At 39.6% G+C, this 23295-nt stretch overlaps 1 protein-coding gene across 2 annotated transcripts in view; it reads right to left on the bottom strand.

Moving 5' to 3' along the window:
- Nucleotides 1-23295, bottom strand: part of LOC137343211 (voltage-dependent L-type calcium channel subunit beta-2-like) — a 351241-nt gene that overhangs the window by 153369 nt on the left and 174577 nt on the right. Inside the window, exon 1 of one of the 2 annotated variants that reach the window (XM_068007084.1) lies at nt 10298-10579. The exons of the other annotated variant lie outside the window; for it this stretch is intronic. Coding sequence (XP_067863185.1) covers nt 10298-10348 — 51 coding nt within the window. The 5' untranslated portion in view covers nt 10349-10579. Of the gene's footprint in view, nt 1-10297; nt 10580-23295 lie in introns of those variants that run through there. 2 annotated transcript variants of the gene reach the window in all.

Raw genomic sequence — 23295 nt, 5'->3', positions numbered from 1 at the left:
AATAGATCATTGGAGTGTGTCAAACTAAAAACACTTTTGAAGCCAGAGCTGTGTGGGACGAAATGAGCTTTTTAAACATATTTGTCAATTTTGCTATTCCCAGAATGGACTATTTTTCTCAAAGCTAGAAGTAGCAATGCAATAGATCAGATTCTCTGCAGATATGCCCAACCTTTTCTTCAGAGATAAAATTTGGAACTCAGATATGCTAAAAGCAGCTGGAATGGTTCAATGAGGACCCATTGTTTGTGCCAGTCTCAGTTTACTTTAATACAGTAAATCATTAGAAGTTTAATTCAGAAAAACCACAGATCTACTTTTTCCCAGTAATTAGGGATTGACATTCAAAACTCCTATTCTTTCCATCATCCTCTTCATTCATTCATAATGAGGTAATCATCATATAGTGGTAACTCAAATAAACATATATGGGGCATAATTTCTACTTGGTGCCGGGTGCCGCACGCGTCCGCAGATATTCGTGTGGGGAACCCAGAAGTGAATTATCTGCATCGCAATCTGCGATCACTACTCAGCCAGATTGATAGGCTGACTGCCTGTCGGAAGGGAAAGGAGCTGCAAATCAGAGAGGGGGCAAGAGGGAGAGATCGATCATTGGACTTTGGCTCGGGGGGGGCAGGGAGAAAGAGAGGTGGGGGGGACTTGGACGACATCGGGGGGGGGGGGGGTTGTGTGGTCAGCCAAGATCGGGGATCGGGGCGTCAGCAAGCGATGGCATCGGTGGGGGGGGGGGGGGGTCCAGCCAGCATCGGAAATGGGGGGGGGGGGGGGGTGGTGTCGGCCGATCGTTGGGTTCCTGTCGGTCAGGTGAGGTTGTTGGGCCTGGATGAAGAACTCCTGCTCCTCTGGGCCCACAGGCAGTGCAATAAAGGCACTCACCTCGTGGATTCGGCCCTTCCCCCCTGCTTTCACCCGACGTGAATCGGAAGCGATGGGAAACCCGAGCAGGTAAGGCTAAATTCATTCTAAGTGTCCAATACACAAAATATTAAGTACCTCAAGTATCTCAATGAGGTACATTGCCCCTTTTAAGTATCAGCCTGCCGGCTTTAAGTGGGGGTGGGACTTCCTGGTGTCTGCTGTGCATACGCACACAAACCTGCCTGGGTTAAGCTTAGAAATGGGCGAGTTGGAGCCAGGACCCCCTCCAAAAAGCTGTTATTTTAACCTCCAACCCACCCGCTCTTGGAGGTTAAAATACTTCATGGTATTTAAGTCCATTTTGGCCACTGACCTACAAATATTGACTATAGTTGAGGGCCTAAGCTAGTAAAAGGGTGACAGAAACTGTAAAAATACTGAAAGCCAAAGGCTGAGATAATATCGTGTAACTGTCAGCAGTTTTTACAATTGAAGGGACAATTTATTACCTGAAAGTCAATCAATATTTGTTTTTGTAACCTCAGATTGACTGCCGATATAAAAACAGAAAATCTCATCAGATTTGCTCTACTCAACAGGTGATGGCCGGAATTCTACTGGTTGCTGATGTTGCCATTACTCACCATTTAGCAGGCAACAGTGAAAACATTTTCCACCATGTATACTGTTAAACATTCCTTCATGTGATTTATTTCCTTAGCATAGTCCAAGGGAAGTCGAGATTACTGATGGGATAAATATAATGCATACAGGAATTTGTAGTCAATCATAATAGGAAATTAACTCCAAGAGAATACAGGTGTTACAGTTTTTACTCTAGATATTTTTGCCTTCTGTGTTTCAAACGATCTCGTGGGTGAGCCTTGCTTTCTATGTTCTCGAAGATGTTTTCACTTGTCCTGACACCCAAATAAAATTCATCGTATGTCTGGATAACAAGCAGCGACCCCTTTTTCAGATTATTTCAGCTACTGGATCTAGTCTGCGCCTTCATGGGATCTTCCTCGTCTTCAGAAGGTGAAAGTAGAAAATGTCTTAATACACTCACACAATACAGGTAAATGGACATCACTTAAACATCTGCTAGCATTCAGTTACCAAGGAAGCAAAGCACTTAATCAAAAAACACTTGCGCACTTTGCTTTTAGTCTTACCATTTTACAAGCAAACACACACAAAGGTTAAAGTACAAATTCATACGCCATGTGAATATGAGTATTGAGATCACATGCCCGATGACTGTGCCTATTACTCATTTTTTTTACTTGCTAATGTGAAATGCAATTAGCCACATCTGGATTTCCAATTAGCCACATGTGGCTAGTGGTTAATGGCAGAAGTATTGGACAACACTGCACGAATAGGATTTTCAAAATGATGGACAAAATCTTCCAGAGTGAAGTGAAAAGAATTCCACATAAATACATTAGGGGGATTAAAGCAACTTCTGGATTTACAGCTAATGGATTTGGTAATAATATATTTTTTTTATAGCACACTAGGTTCTATTTTATAGCACACTAGAGCACCTTCTGGATTTACAGCTAATGGATATAGTTAATAATATATTTTTATAGTGCATTAGATTATATTTTATAGCACACTAGATTATAAACTGTTGAATAATTAATTTATTGCATTTGTAACCATTACTTACAAATCTCACTACCTAGCTATCATTCGCACAGAAGACAACCATCTTATATGCTTAGTTATGGCTTATATTGAAGTCACTATGCTATATCATTTCTGCTATTTGTACAACCAAATAATTTTTGCACTTCAGCTGTGTATAGAAATCCTAATCTAATCATTGTGTTGTCATTGTATATTATAGGTTGATAAATCGGAATCCCAAGACCCAGAGATCAGCAGATATTTGTCCATGTCAGACTTCTGCAATTGTTTACTTACTAGCACATTATTTATGATGCTGTTTAATATATATTAAAAAATCTGCAATGAAAAGTGCTGTTTTCCTCTGGATAGGTGGCGCTAATTAGAAATTAGGACAGGGGTCCAAGAAATTTGTCAATATTTGCAGGGGACCCTCCACACAGAAAATCACATATGATGGGTTCAGAAAATCATCACAATGTAATAAATAAGATGTTGAAACCCACCATCATTTCAGCTTAAAATGTTAGCAGCAGCTAATACCTTTTTCTGCATTCTCACTGGAAGACAGAGATTCACCTGCAGATAGATTTTCAATTGAATCAGAAGACTACACTAAAGTTAAGAGTAATTCACGATTGGTAATATTTTTTCAGATGCTGCATTAACCAATGCCTTTCATTTTTCAATGTATAAGCCTTCAGAGGCTTGGCTTATGCCAAATGTAATTAGCTACTGTAACGCTACTAGCTGAAAAGGTCATAAATAGCCATCATTTACAGAAGTTGTTCAATTATAAAAATCATCTCCTCTCACACCAATAAAAAGTGCCAGGGGCTCCAATGAGTGGTAATGTCACTGCGCTATTTTCCAATTAAGCAACCTAGTGGTATCATAAGATAATGATGGATGAGAGACCATTTGACCCATCTTAGTTCATCCATCCAGAGGTACCCTACAGTCCCCCCATTGCAGCATCTAATTGGTTCTTAAATTATTCCAAGGTTTTCACCTCTACTACTCCATTTGGAAGTCCATTCCATGTAATTACAATTCTTTGTGAACAAGAAATTCCCAATACCAATCCGAAATTTGCCTCTTTCTAGCCTGAACCAGTCTCCGTATGTCCTATTCACACAGCTTGATCTGAAGTAATCGTAGTAGGTACAGCATAGGAGGAGGCCATTCAGCTCATGGTGCCTGTGCTGGCTCTTTTGTCGAGCTATCCAATTAGTCCTACTCCCCTGCTCTTTCCCCATATCCCTGTAAAATTTTTCCCTTCAAGTATTTATCCAATTCCCTTTTGAAAGTTACTATTAAATCTGCTTCTACCCCCCTTTCAGGCAGGGCATTCCAGATCATTACAAGTCGCTGTGTAAAAAACATTTCCTCATGTCACCTCTGGCTCTTTAGCTGATCGCCTTAAATCTGTGTCCTCTGGTTACTGACCATTCTGCCACTGGAAACAGTTCCTCCTTATTTACTCTATCAGAACCGTTCATGATTTTTAACACATCTATCAAATCTTCCCTTCTCCTTCTCTGTTCCAAGGAGAACAATCCCAGCTTCTCCAATCCCTCCACATAACTGAAATTCTACATCCCTGCTACCATTCTAGTAAATCTCTTCTGCACCCTCTCTAAGGCCTTGACATCCTTCCTAAAGAGTGCCCAGAATTGAACACAATACCTCAGCTGAGGCCTAACTAGTGTTTCATAAAGTTTTAGCATAACTTCCTTGCTTTTGTACTCTATGCTTCTATTAATAAAGCCCAGGATCCCATATGCCTTTTTAAACAGCCTTCTCAACTTGTCCTGCCACCTTCAAAGATTTGTGTATGTACACCCCCGGGTCTCTGTTTCTGTAACCCCTTTAAAATTGTACACCTGAATGTGTTGTACTCAGATCACTAAACACGTCTACATGCTTTCAAATGGAAAACAATCTCTGCAGTGGGTGTTTTTCAAATAAGGCGATCTGCTGATTGTGTGACTATGGAATGGAGCAGCCAGCAATTCCCCTGAAGACTTATGTAAATATGTATAATGCAACACAAACTGCCCAGTGTGAAACACAGCTTCTATCCAGCTCTTCACAAATTGCTTCTTGGAAAAAAAAATGTTTAATGTGTAGAATATTCCCTGTGGTAAAGGAAGAGACGTTAAAAAGTCAAAGACTAATGGCTTAGTTCCCAAGAGCAACGGGCAGCTTAAGTTCATCATCCAATTTTCACATCTTAATTTTGTGCCTTCAGACAAAACCTTAAACCAAGGCTCCATCAGCCTATTCATATGGACATCGGTATTATTTTGAGTAGCAGGGAGTTCCCTAGTGACCTGGCCAACTTTCTTCCCTCGATCAACACCACCAAAAATAAAATAAATGATCATTTATCTTATTGCTACTTTTTGGATCTTGCTGTGTGTAAAATGGCTGCCAAATTCGCCTACATAACAGTGACTGCATTTCAAATTAATTGATTTGCAGCGCTTTCATTCTAGTAAATCTCTTCTATACCCTCTCCAAGGCCTTGACATCCTTCCTAAAGTGTGGTGCCCAGAATTAAACAATACTTCAGCTGAGGCCTAACCAGTGTTATAAAGGTTTAGCATAACTTCCTTGTTTTTGTACTCTATGCCTCTATTAATAAAGCCCAGGATCCCATATTTTTTTTTAAAAACAGCCTTCTCAACTTGTCCTGCCACCTTTAAAGATTTGTGTACATATACTCTCAGGTCTCTCTGTTCCAGCACCCCCTTTAAAATTGTACCATTTAGTTTATCTTGCCTCTCCTCATTCTTCATACCAAAATGTATCACTTCACACTTCTCTGCATTAAATTTCATCTGCCATGTGTCTGCCCATTTCACCAGTCTGTCTATGTCCTCCTGAAGTCTGTTACTATCCTCCGCATTGTTTACTCATTTTCAAGTTGTGTCATCTGCAAACTTTGAAATTACACCCAGTCCAGGTTATTAATATATATCAAAAAGAGCAGTGGTCCTAATATTGACCCCCAAGGAACACCACTGTATACTTCCCTCCAGTCTGAAAAATAATCGTTCACCACTACTCTCTGCTTTCTGTCCCTTAGCCAATTTTGTATCCACCCTGCCACTCTCCCTTTAATCCCATGGGCTTTAATTTTGCTAACAAGTCTATTATGTGATACTTTATCAAATGCCTTTTGAAAGTCCAAATACACAATATCAACCACACTACCCTCATTAACCCTCTCCATTACTTCAGCAATGAACTCAATCAAGTTATCAAACACGATTTTCCTTTAACAAATCCATGCTGACTTTCATTTATGTGCATACTTTTCCAAGTCCCAATGTCCCCACCACCGACGTTAGACTGACTGGCCTGTAATTGCCAGGTTTATCCTTCTCCCCTTTTTTTGATCAGGGGTGTAACATTTGCAATCCTCCAGTCCTCCGGCACTGCCCCCATATCTAAAGAAGATTGGAAGATTGTGGCTAAAGCCTGCACAATTTCCACCCTTACTTCCCTCAGTAACGTAAGATGCATCCCATTTGGACCGGGTGACTTTTCTACTTTGAGTACTGCCAATCTTTTAAGTACCTCTTCATCTATTTTTATCATATCCAATATCGCTACTACCTCTTCCTTTACTGCTACAATGGCAGCATCCTTTTTAGTGACGATGGATGCGAAGTATTCATTTAGAACCTCAGCCATGCCCTCTGCCTCCACAAGATGATATTTTTTGTCCCTAACCGGTCCCACCCTTCCTTTGACTACTCTTTTACTGTTTATATGTTTATAAAAGACTTTTGTGTTCCCTTTTATGTTAGCCGCTAATCTATTCTCATACACTCTCTTTGCCCTTCATTCCCTTTCTTAGATTTCCTCTTCTGTATTCAGCCTATTTCTCTGCTGTATTATGAACCTTACATTTGTCATAAGCCTCCTTTTTCTGTTTCATTTTAATCTCTGTATCTTTAGTCATCCAGGGAGCTCCAGCTTTGGATGCAGGATAAATGTGTTGTGACAGCTGCCTTGGTATCCTGTAGAAACTTGCATGATCCGGTTTCAGCGATCGGACACTAGCTGGATATTAATGGAGTTGTAGCCTTTTCTATTGACTAATACTGCTGGGTGGTGTTCTAATACCACGATTTACTGATCCACCACCCCTGCTAGTAATCTGTCCCACAATCCTATCACCTACTTATTGTCTAAATTTCTTATTTTCCTTTGACACACTTAACTTCAAACTGGATGCCCTAGTCCTCTAATTCATCACATGACAGCACTTTCCTGCATCCAAACTCTCCATCCTTATAAAAAGTTTATAAAAAAGACCTCTATCAAGTTCACCCTCATTCTCCGCCTGTCCAGAGGGTAACATCCCCCGGTTGACAATCTTACCTCATAACTCAGCCCTCTAATTCAGGAATCAGCCTCATTGGACTCCCGCCAATAATTCTACATTGCATGAGATCCCTCTACTACTTTTGGATAAACGTTAGCCAGTTTAAAATAAACAGCTTAGCATTGCATTAAAATGGCAGATAAAGAAATGTTATAGAAATCATTAAAGCATTTATCTGCACCCAAAAGCAATTTCTAGGCCACAGTACTACACAGTGTCTATGCAGGCATAGGCTCTTCGTGGTAAATCGCTGTCACAATTACCCACACATAAATAGTAACTGCTCAATGAAATTCATTCTACGTGAAGCGATTTGCAATGCTTCTGGGATGTGATAAGGCAATAAATAAATACAAGATCTTTTCCTTCATGAAAACCTATATAGCTGTACTTGAGGAGGCACATTGTGTGCATTATTTTTCACTCTTGGTATATCAATATTATATTATGAATTAATTGTAAACTCTAATTATTTTTGCAAGACTTCTGCTTTCTTTGTGGGGGGGTGGGGGGAAGAAGAAATTTTATAGATTTTTGAAACATTTATTCTTTCACAATTCTGGGTAAGATAATGAAAATCAAGTATTTTAGTGCTGCAGCATATGAACAATCAAGGAATTGGGAGACTGATGGACACACGCAGAACAAAAACAACTCAGCCTGCATTTGTATTTCAGGGAACATACCAATAATTCTCAGCCTCTGACATCAACCAGTAAAAGCCATTCCGCTGTCACTAGTATTGGTTTAAACTGTATTTACGTCTTCTAAACTAGAAAGTGAAGTCTAAATAGCACCTAAAATTAGTTTGGAAGAAAACAAAAAGAGCTTAAAAGTATGTTGAAGTCAAACGTTCAAAATGCTTATGACTTAACGTGTCACACTATATTCTTTTCTCTGTTATGTATCCCATAACCGCCACAGTTTTACATTTTTAAATAAAAATTATTTTACTTTTAAGAGCTTAGTAAAAAGGTGGCATTAATGGGCCAAAGCAGTACATAGAGTTAAAAATACAGCAGTCACTTAACAATTTCCAGCTTCCAGTCAATATTATAAGGCCCTTCTAAAACCTTTAACAGTTCACCAAATAAAGACATGGAGCTTCTCGAGGAACAGGTGCTAGACAACTAGCAGGCTGACTGCTGTCAAACACTTCACCCAGCGTGATTCATTTAGCAGCTCAGGATTCTTCCCATCGACCTCATTTTCTTTAATTTGAAGTGGCAAGAATCAGATCTAAAAACAGTTTTTAAAATGTCAGCAGCTCAAAACTAGGTGTAAAAAAAAATGTAAGGACTCAAGCAGCATTGTTTACAAGTTGTCCAAAAACATGAGATTACAGTGTTTGGCTAGTTCTGATGAAGGGTCCCATCTGATACATTAATCTAGCTTTTTCTTTCAAATGCTGACTGACTTGCAATTTCTGTTTGTATTTCAGATTAGAAATGTTCTCCATAGTGTGCAATGGCAAAGACAAAAGTTAGCTTTAGAGGGAAACAATTAAGTTCTAAAACTCAAAAGTTGGAGTATTAATTGTCTAGACCACTTGTTTGGTAGTTAATGCTTCATTAATACAATTGTAAACAATTTTACAACACCAAGTTATAGTCCAGCAATTTTATTTTAAATTCACAAGCTTTCGGAGGCTACCTCCTTCCTCAGGTGAACGATGTGGAAATGAAGTCCTCGAAATGAAGTCGCATTTATAATTCACAGAACAGCATCCACGACACCACACAACCCTGCCGCGGTAACCTCTGCAAGACATGCCAGATCATCGACACAGATACCACCATCACACGAGAGGACACCACCCACCAGGTGCATGGTTCATACTCCTGTGACTCGGCCAACGTTGTCTACCTCATACGTTGTAGGAAAGGATGCCCCAGAGCATGGTACATTGGCGAGACCATGCAGACACTGCGACAACGGATGAACGGACACCGCGCAACAATCGCCAAACAGGAGGGTTCCCTCCCAGTCGGGGAACACTTCAGCAGTCAAGGACATTCAGCCACCGACCTTCGGGTAAGCGTACTCCAAGGCGGCCTTCGAGACACACGACAACGCAAAATCGTCGAGCAGAAATTGATAGCCAAGTTCCGCACCCATGAGGACGGCCTCAACCGGGATCTTGGGTTCATGTCACGCTACACGTTACCCCACCAGCGAACAAATGTTATCTGTTTTTAATATAACGGGTCAGTTGCTGTCTTTTCTATGTTTCTACCTCTCTATCTCTGTTTTTTTTTTGTTTGTTGTTTTTTTTGGTGATTTGTATATTCTGAGACCTGGCAGGTAACACCTGTCTGTCTGCACACTGATTGCCTTGGCAACGGGCAGTTGAAAAAACTGTCTGTTATCACCAAGCATTGTTCTGTGAATTATAAATGCGACTTCATTTCGAGGACTTCATTTCCACATCGTTCACCTGAGGAAGGAGGTCGCCTCCGAAAGCTTGTGAATTTAAAATAAAATTGCTGGACTATAACTTGGTGTTGTAAAATTGTTTACAATTGTCAACCCCAGTCCATCACCGGCATCTCCACATCATTAATACAAGTGTTAGAAATAAAAAAAATCTCGGTTCAGATAAATAAATATAGATTTTGATTTTTTTTTCCCAGCTGGTAACAGGGTGTAGTTTTCATGAAGTGTTGACAAACATTAGAAAAGACATGCATAATTTTCATGATAATGTTGCGTATCTAGATGATTTATATCATTGTATAGTGTATTTATAAACAAAATAAAAATTGCCAAAGTGAAAACATTGGCCTGTTTAAATTCAACATTAGTAAAAAAGAGCTTTTAATAGTTTTTTTAAACAATTGCAACCAGCTCAGAATTCTAACTATTGATATAAAGTTGTAAGAATAGAGAGGTAGGGGAACCCTACAAGCTGAATTATTAATGCAATGTTACAAAAGAACACTTAAGCCACTGGATACACTTCAGTATGAATTAAGCAATGAACAAGCCCTTGAGTTTTGATAAGTTACCGTTTAGCAGACGAGATATAAAAGGCCACGTTTGGTTTACTTTATTTTCATTATATCGGAGTTTCTAACTGTCACTATGCTATTTAGTGTATCAATTGTTCCGGAATTGATAGACAAACAAAATCGTAGACATTCAAAGAGAATGTCTTTAGGTTTACATTAACTGGTGTTATTATGTCCTGTCATATTGTCAGAATAGATAAACAACAGGATACCACTGGGAACTCAAAGAAATGGAGTTTTGTCAGTCATTCAACAGCTGAAGCTCCTGAGTGTCAAATTTACTAAACAGTGCATGAATGCATTGCCCTGTGGGACTTGGCTCATTGCCGAGCCTCCGGCCTGCAGTAATAAACCATATGCTTACCTGAGAAAAAAGGTGTTCAGGACCAGGTGTCATTAGACATCGATCAAGCATACCAAACTAGATCCAAGCGTGTCACTTGTTCTGGCAGGAACAGTTCTGTCTTGGGCTCAGGACACGAGTATATCCGCTGCAACAAACTGAAACTATGTGCTGCTAGATTTTTACATCTCCTATTCAGGGGCCTTACTTCCTGTACTGAATTAGGCCTGGTTCGCAGATGCTGGAGCCTTCTCAGGGAATGTAGTGCTGATCTGCTTCAGCTGTTCATTTGATCCAGCTTCTGCTTTAGGTTAGAACTCAGAACCAAAAGTCCTGTCAATGTAAATTAAGAGGCAGGATGGGAGGAACTTACTGCAGTCACAGTGACGTGGATCCACCCAGGAATGCTGATGGTTGTTGTCAGCGGAGAATAACATTTCATTAGTGCCTAATACATACCTCTGATCATGCAGATGTTGAACAAGGCTAATAACTGCCCCAACCTTTGACCTCCTCTTAATAAACAACTACTGAGAAAACAATTAGTTCAGCCAACCAAAACTGCAATAGCTGGCCGTGATTGATATTCGTGGCACATGCAGCTGTGCTGTGTTAGCAGTATTACTTTAAAAAATGCTTTTAGTTTCTTTGCTGTGAATGAGTCGCTGGACTCTGACAAAGCAATCTTATCACAACCTATGAAAGCTTTCTGAATTTCTTAGTTGTTCTAAATATTCTGAACATTGTTAATATTAGATCCCTTTTAAAATTGCAGATTCACGTATTTATTATGTGGCAGTCACGTGTTGGGCAAACAAGAAGTCAAATTTTAGAATGACCACTACTGCTAATAACCCGATGTCCTACTGTAGATACTGAACTGAGCTACAGCAGAGATGAGACACTAAACCTAACAAGGATATTCGCGTACTTACTAATTCATACTAGTGTCTGTTATAACATGGTCCCTTTGGGAACGTGAAGAAATGTGTAGATATTAAAGATATGGGTAAGATGCTCGCATAGCACCTATCCCAATTCTTTAAGGTGGATGTTATGTAAATGAGAAACATCAGTGGTCCCAACGCTGACCTCTGGGGCATTCCACTTAGCACTTCCCCACACCGTGACATCAGTCCTGTAATAAGTACTTCTTGTTTTCTACCTTTCAACCAGTTTTTAAAATCCATTTCCAGGGTTTACCCTGATCCCTTCAGCTTTGAATTTGATAAATAGCCTTTCATGAGGGACTTTGTCAAATGCCTTTTGGAAGCCTAAGCACATAATGGCTTTCCACAGTCCACTTGGGTTGTTACTTCCACAAAGAAGTTGAGGAGGTTGTTCAGTCATTATCTTGCCTTTCTGAATCCAGATTGGCAACTGTTTAATATATTCTTGCTATTAAGATACACTTCAAGCTCCATCTTGATGAGTGATTCTACTAAGTTACATGGAATGGAGGCAAGACTGATGGGTCTGTAGTTGCCTGTGTTTACTTTACCCCTGTTTTGAATACAGGCACTATATTGGTCTGTTTTCAATCTACTGGGAGCTGCTCGGTGTCCAGTGATTCCTTCATAATGATTGTCACAAATCTCCTCCCGAGTCTCTTTCAGCACACTGGGATAAATATCAGATATTCTTGGTGATATGTTTGTTTTGAGTCATTTTCTCAAGACTTCTATTTCATGTAGTTATTTATTTTACTTTAGTTATCTCTGTTTGCATGTTGCTTGTATATTCCCTTGTGAATACTTGGAGGAAGTAATTATTCAGAATATTAACTACCTCAGTTCATCCTCAGTTTTGATTCTACTTGCATCTTCTGTGGTTTTCACCTCTTCTCTGACTGCTCTCCTACTGTTGTGGTATCGAAAGAATCTATGCTATTGTGGTTAGTCTCTGCTGCTATGCTTTTTTCTACATCTCACTTAGCCCCTCCGATTAATCTTTTTAACTTGTCTCTGTATATGCTTTTATTCCTCCCAGTGAACCCCTTCCCGTTTCTCTCTGCAGGATTTGTAGAGGCTATTTTTCATTTTTATTTCAACTTTAATTTGTTTCTTAATCCATTTTGGGTGACATTTGTTTAGGTATTAGTTTTTGGTACATCTTTATCCTGCCTGTTCATCATTATACCTTTAAAGGTGTTCCACTTTTCCTTCCACCAATTTATTTGCTTTAGTTGTTCCCTCAATTGACGGAATTCAGCCTTTTGGAAGTTATATACCTGGCTTCTATCTTAGGTATTTCTGACTCCCAGATCATGGTAAACTTTGTCATATTATGGTTGCTGTCCCGACGAGTGCTAAGACTTCCATTTCCTGTATATTCTCTGGAACTTCTACCAATTCTAGGTGAAGAACAACACTGCCTTTTGTTGCTTCCTTGACTACTGGATCACAAAACAATCATGCATTACATTTACCAGCTCTGACTCTAGACAATTTTATTTTAGGTTCATTGATTTCTCCCATTAAAATAACTTTCCTGTTCTCACATGCTCTTCCTATCTCTTTGTAGAGCAATTTGTTGTCCTCCCCATGCTGGCCTGGGGAGTCTGTAGCACAACCCTACTGTTAGCTTTGGTTTTGTTGCATCAGAGATGTCACCCAGAATATCTGGAATCTGTAGCTTACCCCCTACCCCTGGATCAATCTTGTTTACGTCCCAGGTGTCCCTGATATACAGGGCTGCACTATTTCCTTTTTTGTCCTTTTTTTCTGAGCACTCTTCACCCCAGAATATTATATTCACTCTCATTCTCATTATTTAGCCATGTTTCTGATATTCCCACATCGCAGTTCCCTGCTGCCACAACAACCTCCACTTCATGTATATTATTCCTAATGCTTCTAGCATGTATTTGTAAGTTGATATAGATCAATCCATGTTCAAATCCACTGGTGACTGCTTGTTCTTGGTCTGCAGTTCATGTATGCCTCGCTGGATTACTGTTTCCACACCTAACCGGTTGACCATATTTTTCTCTACAATCGGTCTCAATGCAGATCCTTTTTTTGACACTGTCCTCCCCCACCATCTATTTAGCTTAAATGATTCACAATAGCCCCAATGTTCTTCACAAGTCTCTCTGTTCCTACTTGATTTAGATATGACCTGTACTAGTCCTTGTTGTTCCGAAAATGTTCTCAGTTATTTAAGTTGCTAACTGCTGTCATAACATGTTATGGATGTAGTTAAATAAAGTGGCTTATAACCAGTACAGCATTTGTTGCGTCATGTTCTTAGTGTCCCTAAGGTGAGCTAAGCATTAATTGGTAACTATCGCCCAAGTATTTCACAGTAAGAACTTCTGCTGCGGTCTTTTCTTGAGTGATTAAGTCATTTTATGTGAAGATGGCTAGAGAGCAAAGGACTGCAATTTCACAAAGGGCAACTCATTCCAGACGCAATTTCTAAACCAACTTTTCCTGCATTCAATGATAAAGGATTAGGTTACCGCAATGCACCTCTTTTTAGGAGCTATTTTCTAAATGCTTCCCAGTGGAGAAATCAAATTTAAAAAAAAGAAAAGCTGCAAATACTGGAAATCTGAAATAATAAAAATATGCTATGAATATGCGGCTGATGAGTCAGCATCCATGAGGAAAGACAGGTTAATGTTTTGGATGTATACCCTTCCTCAGAATGGAAATCAGCCGTATTTGGTGTGAAATACAGTTTGATTCCCACAAAGCACACTCGAAGTTATATCAATGAAGCCACATTTCCTTTCCCTTGTATAAAGCTTCAAAAAAAGACTGAAATGAAGCACAGCACGTGACCTGAATAAGTAAATGTACTTGGTCAATCTATCACAAATGCATGTTATTCAAACTCAGTTTCAACATGCTTGGTGGCACTAAACGGTATAGAAATGACTAGTGCATTGCTATTTGACTGACCATGCTGCTTTGTGTCACGCCACTTAATAAAGCACTGAAGAAATAGACCAGACGAAGATAAAATGCTAACGGAATTGACAGAAAAGGGTCACTTAATAAATTAGCCTGAAAGAATCAAGGCAATGTGATGGTTGTATAAATAAATGCTAGCCCTGGTCGCACCCAAGGTAATTATTAATAAAAAGCATAGGTTGTTCTGATTGTTTTACTGTTGACCATGCTTTACCAATTATCCTATTGGTGTAGGCCTCATTTAAATGTTGCTGACGAGATGCAAGCACCAAATGGGCACCCAGCTACAGCTTGCCAGTGTGGGAAAGTGGGAAATCAGTCAGCTTCTACTCTGAGCCGGCTGGGGTGGTGGGGAGGATGGGTGGGGGGGGGATGGAGGCGATACCAGGGAGGGCCTTGCAGGGGCTGGCTGCTAGCCAGTTTTTTTGTAGGCCCAGCAGGAGCACTCCTGCTCCTCCTTACCCCACAAAAACGCAAGTTAAAAATTCTGTCGCCCTTTTTTTGAGCTGTCTCCAGCAGTCCCTACAAGGACCGTTGGTTACAGCATTCAACACCTGGTACAAATGTGTGCTGCATGCTCTGCCTATTTGTATCTGAAAATGGCAATCAGGGTCCTACTATCCAAATAAAACCCATAATTGCATAGTTAAGCAGCCTTCTGCCAGAATCAGACTGGTTTACTAATCCACCGGTGTCTTGTTCAAGTCATAATGAGTGAGTGCTGATATCACAGCTAAGTGCTACAGGCACACACATACACACACTTTCCATCAAAAACCAATGGACAGAAATGGGAACCCTGGAAGATTATCCTTTTCTAATCAGGAAATAGTGAGATCAGCTGTAGTGTCCCACTGCTCCCCAGCTACATCAGTTGACTCAACAAAGGTCATGGATTGAACTCGGGACCTTCCTGGCCCTTTTATTCATTCTTGGGAATGTGACCATCACTGGCAAGGCCAACGTGTATTGCCAATCCCTAGTTGCCCTGAGGAGGTGGTGCTTGGGCTGCCTTCTTGAACCGCTGCAATGTGGTGAAGGTATCCTTTGTGGAGGTTTGACACAATTGAGTGGCTTGCCAGGCCACTTCAGAGGGCAGTTAAGAGTCAACCACCTTGGTGTGGGACAGGAGTCAAATGTAGGCCAGACTGGGTAAGGATGGCAGGTTTCCTTCCCTAAAAGGAAATCAGTGAACCAGTTGGGTTTGTACAACAATCCAATAGATTCATGGTCTCTTTTTTACTGACACCAGCTTTTTATTTCCAGATTTTTTCCCAATTCTCAAACTGCTATTGTGAGTTCTAATGGATCATTACCAGAAATTATAAATAAATGTTAATTATAATAATGAGACTGACAGACTAAAGGCACTTCCCCAGAATATTGTTCTCTTTTAATGAATGCTGCTTTTTTAAAAGCAGTGGACCAAATAAATCTTGACTGGGCTGAGCAATGCCAAAATCAAACTGGGTTGTGGGTTTGACCACTGTTGTATAAATGCTGAATGTTTAAGAGCAAGTGTGAGTTATTGCCTGATGAATATCCTCTTTTATTTTAGTAAGTTTTGTTGTGATCAAGGTGAGGGACATTTATGCTGTTAGTGTCAGCATCAAGCACTTGCAGTTCAAGTACAGCATGGTTAAAGGTTAAAGCTCCATCAAATCTACACTATAATTTGCATCAGCCCCAGCCTTATAAAAGCATCCTCTACTGCACTAAGTGTAGATATTTTTCATTACCCACGCGCACCATTCTGTTGGCTCTTTATTTCCGATTAGTGCCAAATTTAACCTCTACCTATATACAATTGTGCATCATATTTCTACAGTGGTCGCTCCAGCCAGTCGGCCGTTAAAATTGCCTTGGGGTCCTATCTGAGCACCTGCCTGAGTCAGGTGGACATCTCAACCTCCTGGCTGCAAGGCGGTTTCCGTCGAGCAAAGGGAGTTAAAACTCCCCCCCTTGTGAAAATACAGCTTTTGGATCGTTATCGTCAGCTGACCTAAGAGCAGCAACAAGGTCAGTTTAAATTGATTTAAATCTGTAGAAATACCATTACAATAATCCATCCAACTCAGCTTAAATGTGCATTGCATTGCATTTTATTCTGGTATAACAATTTTAATAAAATTGGGAAAGTATGAAAGTCATATACTGATCCACTTGTACTTGTTTTGTTTAAGGGAACTTGAATGGCTGCAAGGCTGGTTATAAATCTAGTAAGTAAGCATCAATTAATTGATAATCTGAAATAATGAACTGTCAACAATTAGATTTCCGATCTTCATGAAAATCCTGAATGACTATTATCGTTCATTAGCAATAAGGAAGGAAAGACAATCCAACACAAAGAACAGTGTGAAGATGTAAAAGTAAATTAGATTAATGCCTTCGCTAAAGAGAAATTTCAGACAAACACATCTAGCATTTGTACCTTAGTATCTCGCAGCGCATTTTCAACGTCTGGGATCTTTAATCAGCTAACTATTACAAATCCATTTCTGTGCAAAGCATGGGAACACAACAAAATTCAACAATGATTTTCAATTCGATATCTCAGTCCACAGAAATGAAATATATATCATACAGAGCCTTCCTGCATCTGCTTGCTGGTTGAACGACAATAACCTTGACCTTTCCATCTCATGATAGAAGATTCAATGCAACAAAGGACAGCCCCAGATAAAATCTACCTACATTAGTGAGCTTATGTGCTCCAATGGTTATTTTAGTACTACCACTAACACCTATAGGTTAAGCTTAAAAATAAAAAAAATTGATTGACACTGGCAAGATATTTTCTTTGACTGAATATTGAAAACATAGGAATAATTAAATATTTGATATACAAGTGATTGTGCTATATATTTATGGTCGCTTCCTGCTTGGATTGGGAGCATGATGGCAAAGAGGAGCCAAGCGATTGTTTATTGTAAGAAGATTTGGACAGCTTGCGTCAATCCAGGATTTACAGTATGAGATAAATACCATCCTCTTTTAACATACAGAACTGCTGGCAATCCTGGTCCTTTCTGAGAATGTTTAGAGAATGCAGCAATTCCACATAACTCAATCGTGAAAGTGTCTAATTTAAACAATTTTCTTCAAAGAGGGAATAGAAGCTCTAGAATCTGTTTAAATGTACTAAGCTCGAACCTTGCCCACTTTTGATGGACTCACTTTTCCAACCAGAGGGTATATTGTCTTCCAGTCGCCAATGTGAGCAAAATAAACACCATGAATATGAAACAGGATATCCATTTTATACTCACACTGACTTATATTCACATTAGCAATCAGAGAAAAATCTACTCACAAGTGACTGAGTAAGAAAATGTAGAAGTGATAGAATAGCACTTAGTGTACCAATGCAATGTGTTACAGATGGGCACTGTGTGGCTACGCATTTGCAGTTACCCACTTGCCATGTACCCAGCCTCATCAGTGTCACCAATCTGAGGTGGTAAGTAGAGGTTAAGTGGCTCCTCACAGGCAAGAGAAGGAGAATCACCCCAGGTGATACGCTTACACACTTTTATTAGAGGATATATGGACACAGGCTGCTAAGCCACCCTTTTGGCTATGGGATGGTGCGTGTCACAAGGAGACATAAAGACGGTAAGATAAAGAATGATATTAAAGGAAAGAGTTGGGGAAGTACCTGATAATGTTTAATTCATATTTTCACAGAATGAAACTCCAACGTATAAGCATCAGTGATTTAAAAAACAGATGTACTTTCAACTCCACAGAGATCACATTCAGTTCAGGTGAGGTCAGGACAATCTTAGCTGAATCTAAACTGTAACAATTTATCGTAAAGATTTCCCAGCCCAGTTCACATCACAGGAGCTATTTCCTACATTACAACAGTGACTACACTTCAAAAGTAGTTCATTGGCTGTAAAGCACTTTGGGACATCCCTAAGTCTCAAAAGCGCTATATAAATGCAAGTTAGTTCTTTCTTTCTTGCTTTCACTCTTGATATATTCTCCAAATTACACTATATATCATTGACTTAGATGAGGGGACCGAGTGTAATGTATCCAAGTTTGCTGACGATACAAAGCTAAGTGGGAAAGTAAGCTGTGAGGAGGACGCAAAGAGTCTGCAAAGGGATATAGACAGGTTAAGTGAGTAGGCGAGAAGGTGGCAGATGGAGTACAATGTGGGGAAATGCGAGGTTATCCACTTTGGTAGGAAGAATAGAAAAGCAGAATATTTTTTAAAAGGTGAGAGACTAAGAAGTGTTGGTAGTCAGAGGGATTTGAGTGTCCTTGTACACGAATCACAGAACGTTAATATGCAGGTACAGCAAACAATTAGGGAAGTAAATAATATATTGACCTTTATTGCAAGGGAGTTGAAGTAGAAGAGTAAGGAAGTCTTGCTACAATTAAATAGGGTTCTGGTGAGACCACGCCTGGAGTATTATGTTCAGTTTTGGTCTCCTTACCTAAGGAAGGATATACTTGCCTTAGAGGAGGTGCAACGAAGGTTCACTAGATTGATTCCTGGGATGAGAGGGTTGTCCTCTGAGTAGAATGGGCCCATACTCTCTGGAGTTTAGAAAAATGAGAGGTGATCTCATTGAAACGTATAAAATTCTTAGAGGGCTTAACTAGTTAGATGCTGAGAGGCTGTTTCCCTTGGCTGGAGAGTCTAGAACTAGGGGTCATAATCTCAAGATACGGGGCGGCCATTTAGGACTGAGATGAGGAAAAATGTCTTCAGAGGGTTGTGAATCTTTGGAATTCTCTACCCCAGAAGGCTGTGGATGCTTAGTTGTTAAGTATATTCAAGACTGAGAGTGATGGATATTTGGACACTAAGGGAATCAAGGGATATGGTGACAGGGTGGGAAAGTGGAGTTGTGTTAGAAGATCAGCCATGATCTTATTGAATGGCTCGAGGGGCCTTATGGCCTACTCCTGCTCCTATTTCTTATGTTCTTAATACAAGCTAGAGATTTCTATCAAATTGTGGACTTCACAATCCATATCTTCATTTCTGTTCTGATGCAAAATCAGAGTAAATAACTGGGCAATTTTTACTGGGTTCTTACAAACATATTAGCTAAACAAATACGAATGTGGAGTTACAGTATTATTCCATCATAGCACTCTGGCAGTACCCCAAACCCCACCCTCAGATGAGTACTCCCTTTCACACCAGCATGTCATTTACATTTCTCACATGATCAAGCTTTAGCCGATGAGCAAAACTGTTTTAAAATACATCATAAACAACTGATCCTCCTACAGTCTTCAGGCTAAACGGGTGACCATGAGTTCAAAAAAGCCTCCATAGTCTGAGGCAATAAAAATCTGGCACTGAATAGGCACCTGCTCATAATACTTATTCAGCGAGGTGATTACATGTGGCATTGATTGTGTTATAAGTATGTATTTTCATCTCAAGCAATTGGATTCCAATCTTCACTGGTTTTTGTTCAATACTAAAGTGTGACTAAATAGTCTATTGTATTCAGCCAATCATAATTCTGAATTACTGTTGAAATGAAGGCCATATTAACATATTGAGTTCTCTGCAACTGTTCCAGTTCCCAAATAGATTCATTTTCTAACATATACCAGGAAGCTTGGAAAAACTATAGGATGTTATCATTGATCATTCTAGAAAAGAATTTAAAAAAAATACAAAATGGTTTCTTACTGAACTGTACAGACCAGGAAAGTCTCGGGTTCGAGTACTAGTCTGTGCTGAGTTAGCTGCTCTCAGCTCGGGCAGCAGCAGAGGTACCACAATTGGCCTCAGAGTCCTGGCATTAGAAAGGGAAAATCTGGCATGGCTCCTGCTCCTAATTGCTATCCAGCAACACCTGCAGGAAGTGCCCACTAGTAGACGTCAGATAAGGACAGGATTGGGTTTGACTGTGATGCCCTTCGTGATGGACTTGCAAGCTGCCATTGACTGTTGAGGCTGACACGTGAATAATGATAATTTGGGAAGTTACTGGAAGTTGTTCGGCATCCAATGAATTACAATAAGATATCAGCTCCTTCAGGAAAGGAGCAGGATATCAGTCAAAATTGGTGAAAGAAAAAAGGGAAGTCAGGCATGAATTAAAAAAATACCCATATAAAGCCACAAAATGTTTAATTCATGACAACATTTAAAAAGTCATAAAAATAAACTCACTTTTTTTTATTTTGGTGAATATATGATAGTGTGGTTCTCAAATGATAAACACCTTCATTACTTTATGGTCTTTGTTGTCCAACTATTTGATATTTTTATGAATGTTTTATGCATTATAAATGAAACTATAGGTGCATCCAATACAGTTTTTTCTGAATGGTGTTTGCATAAATGTTGTATTATATTGCTGTAGAACAGTGAGAAAAATGTAATTGGACTGTGGAATTATGAATTTGTGACCAAAAAATGTTGGCAAGAGGTCCCCACATGTTGAATTTGAACCTCAGCTGTGCTCTCAGGAGAAGCAACATGTGGAGGCCAGATGTTTGCCCGACGTAAGATCACCCCAGTTTGTTCTTATCCGGCTCCTATCAGTCAGTGACATCGGCAAAGAGCTTTAAGCAGTCGGCCCCTTTCCTATAAAATGATGTTTGGAAAAAAAGAAACCTAAAGAGAAGAAAATTATAATGTAAAGCTAGGACAAAAAATGTAGCAATGTCATGTTGTTGCTACATAAGCTATGGGTCAGACTCCATTTGAAGTACTGTGCATGGTTCTGTTACCTAGTTATTGGAAGGATACACAAGTGAGCAACAAAGGCAAATCAGGGTATGAGGAATTTAGGTTATGAGGAAAGATTAAGAAGTTACGCTTATTTTCTTTGGATGGGTGACTTCAAGGTGCCCTATTTGAAGTTTTCAAAAATATGAAGAGAATTGCCAAAACTGATAAGGGAAATTTTGGTGAAATGGGTCCAAATACTAAGTTAGAATAATACAAATTAAAAACTAAGGAATCAGGCAGAACTTTCTTACGCAAAGGATAATAGAGTTGTAGGACAAGTTACTAGGAAAGGTCGCTGGAGTGGACACTATAAATAGGATCAGGATGCATATCGGGACAGAAAGGATTGAGGTACATGGTAAGAAGGTGGGGGGGTGAGGTTGAGTTTAATCAAAAAGCAATTGGTTTGTTAGATTTAATGGACTTTTCCTGTTCATATAAATTCTCATAGGCTAGAATGTACTGTTGGCAATACCCAGCGGACAAATGCTTATTGCGTGCAGATGACATTCCTATGGTTGTGGGTTCAAGTCCCACTCCAAAGACTTGAGCACAAAAATCTAGGCTGACACTCCATTGCAATACTGAGGGAGTGCTGCACTTTCGGAAGTGCCAACTTTCGGATGAGACATTAAACCGAGGCCCCGTCTGCCCTCTCAGGTGGACACAAAAGATCCCATGGCACTATTTCGAAGAAGAGGAGGGGAGTTCTCCCCTGTATCCTGGTCAATATTTATTCCTCAAATCAACATCACTAAAACTGATTATCTGGTCAGTATCACATTTCTGTTTGTGGGAGCTTGATGTGTGCAGTATTTCACTGGATGTAAAGTGCTTCGGAACATCCTAAAGTCATGAAAGGGACTATATAAATGTAAGTCTTTCTTGTTTTAGCCCATTTAAAATAAGTCAGTCAGCAACTACATTCATGCCTAAGCTAATATACTGGCGTACGAATGCGATAAATCGTTGGTCCACTATTGTCTTCAACAGTATTTTCTAAGCTTAAGTTGCTCAACTTTATTGAAAATTAGCAGGATTAATTTGCAAAATATTACAATTCTGATGAAGCCTTACACCTGGCGCATTAACCTGTCTTTCTCTTTCCGATGCTGTGCAATTTCAATATTTTCTGTTTTATTTCAGATTTCCAATATTTGTGCATTTTTCTTTTTAACTGCAACAAACTAAATTCCCTTGATATGGTGTAGCGTCTCGAATTACAAAGATACATGTGCAAACCATGAACTGTACAAGTTCTGTTACGCTTATAGTTTTTATTCAACAAAAGTGTCATTGAAGCATAACTATAACAGCTTTTTTTTTAACGCTGAGATAGAATTCATTCAACAGGAGGACACTTTGATGAAGCTCACAGTTGTTTTCTATGGGCCTGAGGGACTGCAAATAAAGACTGTTGAGGCCACAGCTATGAGTCCCTTATTTATACCAGGGACAGACACAAACAAACAGAGGTGATTGTAAACTGAAAGATGTACAAATGTATCTTGTTTATTAGTGTTGGAAATTGTCAAATGAATCCAGTACATAAGAGTATTTACTTTAGATATATACCTAAAAAAGAATAGAGAAACAAAAGAACCCTTAGCCATTGCTGTAAACAGCATATGGTTTCGTTCAGGCTGTTGCTACAGTTTAGTCTGTTTACCTCAAGCAGATATTATTACACAAGAGAGCAGTGATTCACTTTTTCCAGCACCTTCATGATGTTTGCTCTCTAACAGGGAATACCAAGTTACACAGCGATGACAGAGTCAGGCTACACCTGTTGGGTGTATTCTTGGGTATTTACAAGGAAAATATTAAGTGTTTTCACAATTGGGCTGCATGCTCCAGTGAGTTGCTATGGCAACTACTGTAAAATGTAGTGCATAAGCTGCATTTAATAAAAAATCCCTCATTTTCTCCCCTCCTCCCCTGAAGGCATTAACCCTTGTTGGGGCATGATTCAACAAGTGTTGGCAGCAGTCTGGTAATTCACCTAGTTGCCTTAAATCATGCGTGTGCATCAATAGGGAGTATTGGGAGACTGTTCAACTGGAGGGCATCACAGCTGAACCCAATCCTGTCCTATCCATCAGTCACACATGCACACACTTTCCAAAGGTCAGTAGGTCACAATCTACAACAGGATGATTGTCCCCTCTTGAACCCAACTATAATGTCTCTTTATCCACTTTTTTAAAAAACTGCCTGAAGCAAACTTGAGATGAACATAACTTATAATGGAGAAAGTTTTCCATTTTTGCTATTTACAACAACATTGCAAATTCCTTCCTTATTAGGATTTTGCTTTAAATAGCAAACAGCAGGCCTCTCCCCTGTTTTATTTTAACTTACAATTTTTTTTT

The sequence above is a fragment of the Heptranchias perlo genome, chromosome 2 (assembly GCF_035084215.1).
Source record: "Heptranchias perlo isolate sHepPer1 chromosome 2, sHepPer1.hap1, whole genome shotgun sequence".
Lineage (NCBI taxonomy): Eukaryota > Metazoa > Chordata > Chondrichthyes > Hexanchiformes > Hexanchidae > Heptranchias > Heptranchias perlo.
Note: the sequence above shows the minus strand (reverse complement) of the source record. Positions and strands in the feature narration are given on the sequence as shown.